The sequence below is a fragment of the Merops nubicus genome, unplaced genomic scaffold (assembly GCF_000691845.1).
Source record: "Merops nubicus isolate BGI_N331 unplaced genomic scaffold, ASM69184v1 scaffold1342, whole genome shotgun sequence".
NCBI classification, from domain to species: Eukaryota; Metazoa; Chordata; class Aves; order Coraciiformes; family Meropidae; genus Merops; species Merops nubicus.
The window spans coordinates 34,519-44,628 of record NW_008592633.1 but is presented as its reverse complement, the minus strand read 5'-3'; the positions used below and the strand labels follow the sequence as shown (position 1 = coordinate 44,628).

The 10,110-nt window shown below is 40.9% G+C and overlaps 1 protein-coding gene across 1 annotated transcript in view; it reads left to right on the top strand.

The window, feature by feature from the left end:
• Nucleotides 1-371: 371 nt before the first annotated feature.
• Nucleotides 372-10,110, top strand: part of LOC103768059 (potassium channel subfamily K member 10-like) — a gene marked incomplete at its 3' end in the record, with an annotated part of 44,196 nt that continues 34,457 nt past the window's right edge. Inside the window, exon 1 of the mRNA XM_008935189.1 lies at nt 372-423. Coding sequence (XP_008933437.1) covers nt 372-423 — 52 coding nt within the window. The remainder of the gene's footprint in view (nt 424-10,110) is intronic.

The following is a 10,110-nucleotide window of genomic DNA, read 5'->3' as shown; positions in this document are numbered from 1 at the left end:
TGGATGGGCGAGCCAGCCGCGGGAGCCACCCCAGCAGCCAGCAGCACCCTGCACCCGCTGACTATCAGCCCGTTCCATCCCCGCTCCCTCCTCTACCCCCCTCCGGTCCTCACTCCGTCCCTTCTCTCCCTGTCTCTCTACTGGGGTGGCTGCACCCCTCCTCACCTCGCCGGTACAAACCTCTCCACTCCCCGCCCCTCCCCACCTTCTTTGATTTATTTGTGTATTTCTTTCCTTGGCAACCACCAGTTCTTCTCAGTCAAACAGCGCAGGCTCCCTTTAATTTGAAATTAATTTGTTTGACTGCAGCATTGAGACAGGAAGGTTGGGAATTTATTTAATTTTTTCCTCCCTGTGCAAAAAAGGAAGCGATGAAATTTCCAATCGAGACTCCAAGAAAACAGGTGAACTGGGATCCTCAAGGTTGGTGATTCTCTATTACTATCATTACTATAATAATAACAATTATTATTATTCCTTGTGTCTAGTGACTCGTATGAGACTATTTGGCTCCAAATGGGAGGAGACATTGGATGCTTGTCTGCCTCCCATGTGCGCTGCTCAGTCTTTCTTGCTCAATCCTAGCAGCACGTTAGAAAATGTTCCTCGGATGTGGGGTTGGGTGGGTGCGTGGGTAAAACCTCGCCTAGGTGTAAGTTTTATAGTTCTATATCTGATAGCTCCCTTGCCTCCCCTCCCTTTTTTCTTAAGTATTTTCATGGCAAACTTGCCTGGGATGGCACTGATCTCTGGCTCACAGCATTGTTTGTTTTATCTGTGGTTCCTTTGTTGTTTCTAGTGATCATTGTCTCTGCTAAATGGGTGGTACACGAGTGGACACATATGTGACTGCTTGCTCAGGGCTCCTCGATGGCAAATGTTTGTTGGCAACCAACTGGAGCAAAATGCTGCTGCAGTATAATCCGTAATGTAGATGGCATAAAAACACCTATTAAATAATGGAGCCCAAAGGGACCTTTAGACTCTCTACTCTGTTCTGTTAACAACTGATCAGCCCAAGCGGATAGTTTGATTAACTCTATAGGTTAGGTTTGAAGTCTGTCTTGGGGAGTGTGTTTGTGTGGTGATGGAAGGAGGTTTACGCCAGTGCAGTGGTTTTCAATAAAACAATCCAAGTGGAGTTTTAAAATAAACCATAATGAAATGCTCTCTTCTGCTGGCATGGGAAGGAGGTTCATATACAACCTACCGAAGAAGTGACTGAAAAAAACCCTACTGGTAATTTGTACACTGGTGTGTCATATTTCTGTGCATTGATACAGGAGCAGAGCAACTCGAAGCCATATGCTCAGGTTTGCAGCAGAACTGCTGGCAGCCAGTCATTGTACAGCAGTACGTGCAGCAAGTATGAAGTGGCAGCATGGGCTTTGATTATTCATCTTTATTCCTCAGGTTTGGCTTAAGTGATCAGTTTGTCTGTCATCCTGCATGCCCTCACATCTACAGAATGAATTGTTAGAAACGGTTTCTGCTGGTGTAGAAGGAATACAGCAGAACAGACATCTTCCTGCTTAACAGATCCGATGTACTTTTTGAATAGTATATACAAGCTTTGGTTTAGACCTTACTACATCTTTAGTTAGGTGAAGGCTGAAATCAACACATCAGCCTCCTCTGCCCTCAGCATCGCAATGAACACATGGATAGTAGCACTAAAAGAGATTGTATTATTTTAATAGTAGTATGTTCCTCGTCCTAGGGTCAAAATTCTGTGCAGTGAAAACTTGCTTTTCCCAGGTACTTTTCTGAATGTGTTTGCTGTGGCTTAATTTTAAGTTTATGAATTGCAAAATGCCTTTTAATACAAAAAGCCCTTTCCTCCCCCTGACAATGCACACAGGAAGCTGTACAGATAGCATTTGGTATGCGGCTCCCTTGCTTGGCTATTAGCTTTAAAGCATATGAATCCAACAGGTGGCTGGTCACAAATTACTAATGTGGCCAAAACCATCGGGTACCATAACAGTTAAAAGACCTCAAACCCAGCAGGTTTCCTCTTTGACAGGCTGAATCCTTGCTAAGGACTGCAGAATCCTATCAGTTATTTCCTCTCAGTGTATTAGCCAGGCATCAAGGATGCTAATTTATAGCCAGGAAGGAAGCAAGAAATGTTAATTTCTAACTCTCCAAGGGACTCAGGAAACAGATAAAATTTGGTGGAATGGAAAAATGCAAATTGATAAGGAAAAGTTGTCTAAGATCCAGTCATTTGAACAATGGAGGAACAGTGCAATATCATTGTACTCACATAGTCCTACTGAAGAATTAGTGATCTGGGTAGAAGACAAAGTAAGTCAGAGTTCCATTATTTTTGAAGCAAAAATGTATTTATGTAGATATAGATGTTAACAAAGATCCACACAAAATCACTTGGAGGCCTAAAATGTGTTTGATTTACAGTCCCATATGTAGTCTGTTTCCTGCATGTACCTGTACCTGTGAAAAATGATGTTATGTTTTGCATCATATGAGATGTCCTTGGAGTTAAGAACTGAAGTAGCTTTTCTCTGATACAAAGATCAACACGTAGAACACTGGTGGTGCAAGGATACAAAGCATCCTAAATATTAAAAGCCCAGCTCATGTCCAGCTAATGTTCACACTCAAATACGAGGCTCATTTCAGTGCCTATTGTGTGATTGTGCTCTGTTCTTGTTGTCAGACAGAGAATGTGCAATTTTCAAAGTTTTGTCTAGTAGGAATTGTGCTAACAGTACTTGAAATATTTCAACTGCTGTTCATAGCAAACAAGCTAGCCGCCCAACAGTGTAAGTGAGAGCTATAGTATCACAAAGACTGTCTAGATCTGATTATTCCAGGCAGTATTTTCTAGAAACTATGCACATTTCTAAAGGCCAGGGCCCTTGTTGTGGAGATATGGCTGGCCTGGGACTGATGATATTGCTAGTCTGAACGCTGGTCAGAATTATAGTAATTGAAATGAATTAATGCTCTAACTCCATAATGCTCACAGAACTATAAATATTTACATAGATGAACAGATTAGAGTCTGCTGGTAGCTTTTGTCTAGCATAAACCTGGTATTCTCAGTCCACAACAGCAAAGATCAATACATCATAGACTTTGGAGAGAACAGGTTTAAAAGAAGTGATGTGAGGGATGGTGTCTGACAGGCAGCTGATGGGAGGCTGATTTCTCAGCCATTAAACTGGAATGAACAGGGCATGAAGAGAGAACTGTGCTTTTATCCTCTTGTGTAGTCTCTTCACTTGTCTTAGGTATAGAGAATATCTATGTGTTCTATGTAAATGCTAAATGCCTCCAAATATTTTATAAACCTGAAAGTAAATAGGGTCCAGATTCCTCTAGTGAAGTTCCCTACTATGTCAAGCAATCAGACTATATAATCCCACTAAGAAATGGATCAAACTCCATGACAAAAGTTTTTGGGACTTGTTACTAACCACCCAATACAAAATATGTCCTTGAACCTCATATATATTTATTAAAAACATATTATTCATATACAGTGGGTCAATGGCATAAGAAAGAAAAAAAAAAAAACCCAAGCAGGCACTTCAAGAATGTTTTAGGGAGAGTTGGACACCTTGAGTAGGGGTACAGGATATATGTTTTAAAAATCAAGCCTGCCATTTATGTTACTGGTGGAATCAGTCTGGATATACACAATCAGAAAACATTTGATCAGCCTATCACTGATTTTTCCTTCTCCCATTTGGTGAAATTCAGATAAAGCAATAATAACTGAAATTAGTGAAAGACCGGATTTTTAGTTTCATATCCTGTGCAACTTCCCAGCTATACTTTTCAGAATATAAGATCGAGTTTATAGCAGCCTATGAAGACATTAATTCTTGCAATTGTTCTCATCTCTCCTCCTTCCTTCATTGCTTCTGGTGTTTGTTACACCCACTTGTTGTCCGTGCTTAAACTGGCTTACAATCTCTTGGAAAAATGTATTTTCTGTAGTACCTAAACCACAGTGAGTCCCTCACCCTGACTGAGACATCTGGATGTTACAGCAATATCCATTTTTTCCCTATGAAAATCTGCCTAAAATTGATGTTTCTTTGTAGAAAAGAAGAGTAGATGAGACCATTTCCAGTATGCTCAGAAATTATCCCCAAGCATGGCTGTCTTGCAGGGTGATGCTGAGATGTCCTTTCCAAGGGAAAGATGTCTATCTTGGTGATGCTTATAGGCAGAAAATGAAGTTCAGTCTTCTGCCTGCATTTTTTTTTTCCTGTCATTTCGGTGGTATGGATAATCAAAGCCCTTTGAATTTCCAGGTAGATGTTTATCTCTACACTGACCTTTTTGAATGCTGAAGTTTTGATACAAGTTCCATCATCCTTCCAGAAAAACATCATTTGTGTAGGATGGCTTTCTGCAGTTTGGAACCCTAAAATCATGCATTTATTACCATCCTTGTATTTAGTGTAGGAGTTAGTGGTCTGTGGGGAATTCAAGCTGTGGTTGAAAGTCTGGAATTCCTTTTCATATTTTGACACTGACTTACTGTTTAACCTTCAGTAAGCCACATACCCTTTCTTTTCCTCCCTTTTTCCTTGACTGCAAAATGGGAATATTAAATACTTTCCTAATGCACAAGGGTGTTGTGAAGTATAATTAACTTGTTTAGAGCAGCCTAAGATCTGCTATTGAAAGAGCATATGTATTGCAATCAAATGCTAAAACAATTAGGAGGATGCAAAACAGCCTGTCACCATACATAGGTCACATCAATTATGGAATAATGTTATCTCTGCACTTACAACTAAACTAGTATTCCTTTCATTTATTTACACCTGTATGTGGGACAGCTCAGCTGGGTTTCAAGTGCATTCATGCAGGTGTCAGGATTGGATCATCCCTTCTGATGCTGTCTGCAGGGTATTACAAACTGCTGCAGTTCCCGCTTTTTTCTGTCCTTTCATTCAAAGACACCAATGTAGAAGGCAAACTTGATTATAGAGATATGGGTGAGTAGAGTGAGGGTGTTCATTTCTATCCTCTGTTTTCAAGAAGATGCATGAAAATGAGTGCAGCCGTGAGCTAGACAGTATCCTTCTGCACTAGTAAATTGGTTGTCAGTAGTTCAGTGTAAGAAGACTATGGAAAGATACAATGTATAAAAAAGTAGATCTGATCCCAGCAAATGAGCCATGGTCAGCAGAGTACTGATCATGTGCTACTTGTACCATGAAATCATGTTGACTACTGACCCATCTGGCAGACCAGGACTCTCCTGTGCCTAATAAGCATGGGTTACAGAACAGCTATAAGGTGTTTAAAGAGAGATTTGAAAGACAATAGGAATTGGCTAAGGAGGAGGACACTCCTGGCAGTGCATGGTGTAGGTGCGATAGTGCCAAATACAATAAGATGGAAAAGTTGAAGAGTTGGGAAAACAAATAGAAGAGAATGAAGTAATCGGAACTTGACCAAAGGTTATGTTGAGCATCCAGGGAAGACAGATGAATACTGTGGGCCCTAATGTAGTGGTAGGAAGATACAATTGAATTAGCAGGGGAGGAAGAAAGACAGCAGAGAGCTATTAGTTTCATCATTGTTGTCTTTAGGATGCTCTGGAAATGGAAAAACTAAGGATAACAGAAAAGCAAAACTAGCAGTAAGAAAGTGGCCGAGTACAAGACTGGACAGCAGCTTTCTTCGTAATGACTGAACCCTAGTCAAGGTAAGAAAGATGACATCTTAATGACTCTTCATCTGCACTATGAGAAAAAAGGGAATAAAAAGGAACAAAGGCAATATGAATCTGTAAGTCTAAGAGAGAGGGGGAGCAGTAGAATTGTCAGCAGTAGGAGAGGTTAAGATGGAATTATTTCAATGAAGAATAGCAATGCTATTTTTTGCCACATATAAAAAAAAAAAAAGTCATCCATTAATAGGCTTTTGGAGTGAAAACTCCCTTGGGTGATTCTTGAAAACTGATACTACCTGAAGTGATGGAATTTGTTTTTGGGAGAACTGCCCAGGGAAGTAGTTGAGTAGCCATCCCTGGAGATATTTAAAAGTAGATAATGTGCTGAGGGACATGGTTTAGTAGTGACTTGACAGTGCTAGGTTAATGATTGGGCTTCATGGTCTTAAAGGTGTTTTCCAACCTAAAAGATTCTGTGATCCTCTGATCTTCGTACAAAGCAATACAAGTTATTTTGGTATCACTATCCTACAGAATCATTACAGTGTTTTGAGCATCAGGCTTTGAGTACCTAGATTTGCTAGAGCCATATGTTCATATCTCAGCATGACTGACTCATCTTTTCTTCCCTAGGAAGAAAAAACAACATGTTACTGACTTTGCTGGATGAGGATTTTTGATTTTGGCACCTTAAACTTATGCCACTGAGATTCTTGAGATCTAGTGATATGCAGATTTCTCTCTCACTCTATACTGTAATATAGTAGTACTGGCATTATTTGAAACCAGCAAATACATACTGACAGTTTGTCATAGAATCATAGAATGGTTGGTGTTGGAAGAGACCTTAAAGATCATTCAGTACCAGCCCCCTGCTATGGGCAGAGACACCTTCTACTAGGCGAGGTTGTTCAAAGTCCCATGGCCTTGAAATCTTCCAGGGAGGGGACATCTGCAACTTCTCTGGGCAACCTGTTCTGCTCTCTCACCACACTCATGGTAAAGGATGTCTTCCTGATATCTGATCTAAATCTACCCTCCTTCAGTTTGAAACTATTATCCCTTGTCCTACCACTACACTCCCTGAGTCCCCCTCCATCTTTCCTGTAGGCCCTCTTTAAGTACTGGAAGGCCACCAGGGCTTTTGTCCTCTCAAATTTTAGCTTTTCTCTTAAAGAAACTGTTCTGGTTCCATATCAAGAGTTCAGGGCAGGACTCCACAGGACAGAATTTTGTGTGCTCCCCTGTACCAGCTGATTGACTTGTTTGTACCCCCGGCGGTCATTCATGTCATAACGTTTGCGTCTACAATACAGTCCGCGTATTGGATTCTCTTCTTGCTGGTTGTGTCGTTCCTGTTAGGCCTGGTCATTGGCAAAACATCCCCCCAAAAGAGAGAGGCTTTGCACCGATTGGAAGTTAAATGAAGTATATTGTTTAACAGGGAACAAAAAGCAAGAAAGGAGGTAGATAGGTATATACAAAGATGGGAGGAATACAAAGTAAACAAGATATACAACCCCCAAATCTCAGATAGCAGTAGGATTGCTCAGGACTGCATGGAATTGAGCAGGCTGAATCTCAGCAGCTCCAAACCAAGAGCAACAGGGCAAGAGCGAAGCACCCACTTCCTGCCTCTTTTAAAGAGTGAGGAGAGGAAGGGGAGGGAATAAACTGCTTCCCCCGGGACCCTCCTGGGCCCTAGAAATCACCTGTCCCAAGCTTCAAACCACAACAGAAACAAAAGCCAGACACTAGCTACTGTATATGAAAAACCTCAACAATTAAAGCATTTTAAAGGAAATGGTACTGCAGACGCTCCCAGCTGTAAGGAGGGAAGCAGCTCACACATCTCAAAGACATATCTCTAGGTTAGCTCAAATACATTACTGATTACTTAAATGTTAAGACTGCTAAGTGTGGAATGCACAAGGAACGTTCACGTACAGAATCCTTGGGTAGCAGCGATCATGACAGCTACAGAGACAACAGCAGAGCCACCTCTTCATGATGCTGCAGCCACCATACTTGTCTGCCTTCATGAGAAAGAGAGTTCATTACTGGGTTACAGTGATACACTCACATGTAACCTTGCAACCTGAATTTCTCATTGCTACCAGGCATTATTTGTTGGTAGAGTTTTCTAAAAATATGCATCTGCTGCCTTTTAAGGTACTGTAAAGTAGCTGAGGCATTTACATAGGCTTGTTATGTATGATAATGGACCTAAGGGAGACCTCTGCCCTTCTGGAGCAACAGCCAATTAGGATATCCTAGGACCTCTCACTTGGTGCTGTATGCTATATATGGGCAACTGAATTAAATCAGTGGAGAATAAAACACCCAAATACAGGTAGGTATCTGAAATGCAGAGGTATTCTATTTTTCTAAGAACATGTTATGGTTAGGGGAGATATAGTCAAATATGGTTCATGGAGAGCTTGGAGAACTTTCAGAAGATCTCTGATTTAGGGTCAACAGAATCGTGCTCCAGGCTGCACTGACCAATTTGATCACATCTGTATTGACTCTAATGGGGTGTATTCCAAGTTACAGCAAAGGAAAGAAATGAGACAAGGGTTGTTCCTGCTCATATTTTGAACTTCAGCTCTAGTAGCTTTGGGTAGCTTCTCACTAGGAGGGTTTAGGGAAAGTATAAATAATTTTTTTCCTGGTGGATTAATTCTCAATTTGTGTATGCTAGCTTTGGGGTCACAAGAAATTCCAGCATCATGGTTAGTGCAGCTCTGCTGAAAGTTATACAATACTACTTTGAGACTGGCATCGTTAGCAGTGATGTAGTTTTTTTTTTCACCGGGTCTGTGTGCAGGACTTAGATGAGGCTTAATTGTTGGCAAAACTGATTAGAGGACTACAGCTGTCTTTTTCTTAAATCTTACCTGTAAATCCAACACTGTGAAGTACAGCAAGATGGTAGAAGCCATACTATATCAGCAGATGCCAACCTTATGTAGCTTTTAAGTTTTATCATAGTTTAAATTACAACTGTGTTTCTACAGTATTATCTGAATAGAAGCTGAGCATGCGAATAGAAAAATCTTGTGTAATTCAGTTGTACCAGACTCCTTACCATCTAAGATACCCTAAATTATATACTATATTGCAAACTACAAGCCAGCTTTGTGCAGCCAGAACAGCCTGGCAGTGACCTGGAGCTTTGTGTGTGTGACCAGCCTCCCAGTGACACTGCTCATCTGTTCTGTTTATTATATACTGCTGTGAGCAGCATAATGGGGCCGAAGTCTCTGAACTCTCACTTACCTGAAATCTTTTTGACTAACAGCTACTTTCTAGTAATTGTCTTGCATGCAGACTGGACAGATAAATCATTCTTACTGGTGCAACTTACACACCAAAAGTGTAAAAGAAAACTGTCTATGTTACAAAGAATTGAGAATAAGAGAAAATCAAAAAGGCTATGCTGAACAAGTGCACTTCAAACAGCAAATTTCCCTTCCTTGTGGAAGATCTTTTCTGCACAGAGTAATTTCATAATAGCTGTCTTATATCAGGTATGTATTTTTTGTCCTGTTCCAGAATACGTTTTCGAAGTATTGAAAAAGTCTTCATTCACTTTAAGACTGTTTCTGTGTATAGGAACCTGAGGCCACTAAATAGTCTGGATCCTCAGCCTATGCAAATAGTATAGCTCCAGTGAACTAAAAAAATTAGCCCAACTGATGTGCTTCTTACAAGACTTCTGACCAGTACTGCATGATGAAAGATTAACTTTTATTGCTGTTGCCCAGAAAATTTGACAAATTGTCACTTAATTGAAGTGGTGGGTCTGCTTGAATTTAAAGTATTTTTCTGTAGGTTCCAATCATTTGCCAGACTGGGGGAAGGCACTGATAGGCTGATGCAGAAATTCTTCCTGTTTATACAAAGGAGCATCAGTAATGTGCAGGTGCATCTGTAAGGATGCCCCAAGTAATCTTTGGACAGACGTAGTTTGGGGTCAGGGTCACCCCCAGAACCATAACATATGATCTCTGTTAACTCCCCTTCCCCAGACCCCGAAGTGAAAGAGAAAGGTAATAAGGGAGAGAGACTTATCGATTAGAAAAGGAAAACAGCTTTAATTTTACTACTACTGATAAATAACAATAATAAAATGTAATATACACAAATATATACAAAATTAGCTTTGAACCCACCTCCTCTCTGATTGCAATATGTCACCATCACTCCCAGTTGGGGAACAGACCCCGGGGAAAGTCCCAGGCTGGACTCAGCCACAGATGGCGACTGGGCACAGGAGAAGTACAGTTCAGGAACTCATGGCTTGGGATCAAAGGTGGAATGGACAAAGTTCTTAGATGCTGGCCTTTGCAGAAGCAGCAAAAGCCAGGAGGAAGGTGGAAGGGAGAGGGAAGGGGTTGCCCCTCCTGATCCTTCAGCTTTTACTGGATATGACAGGA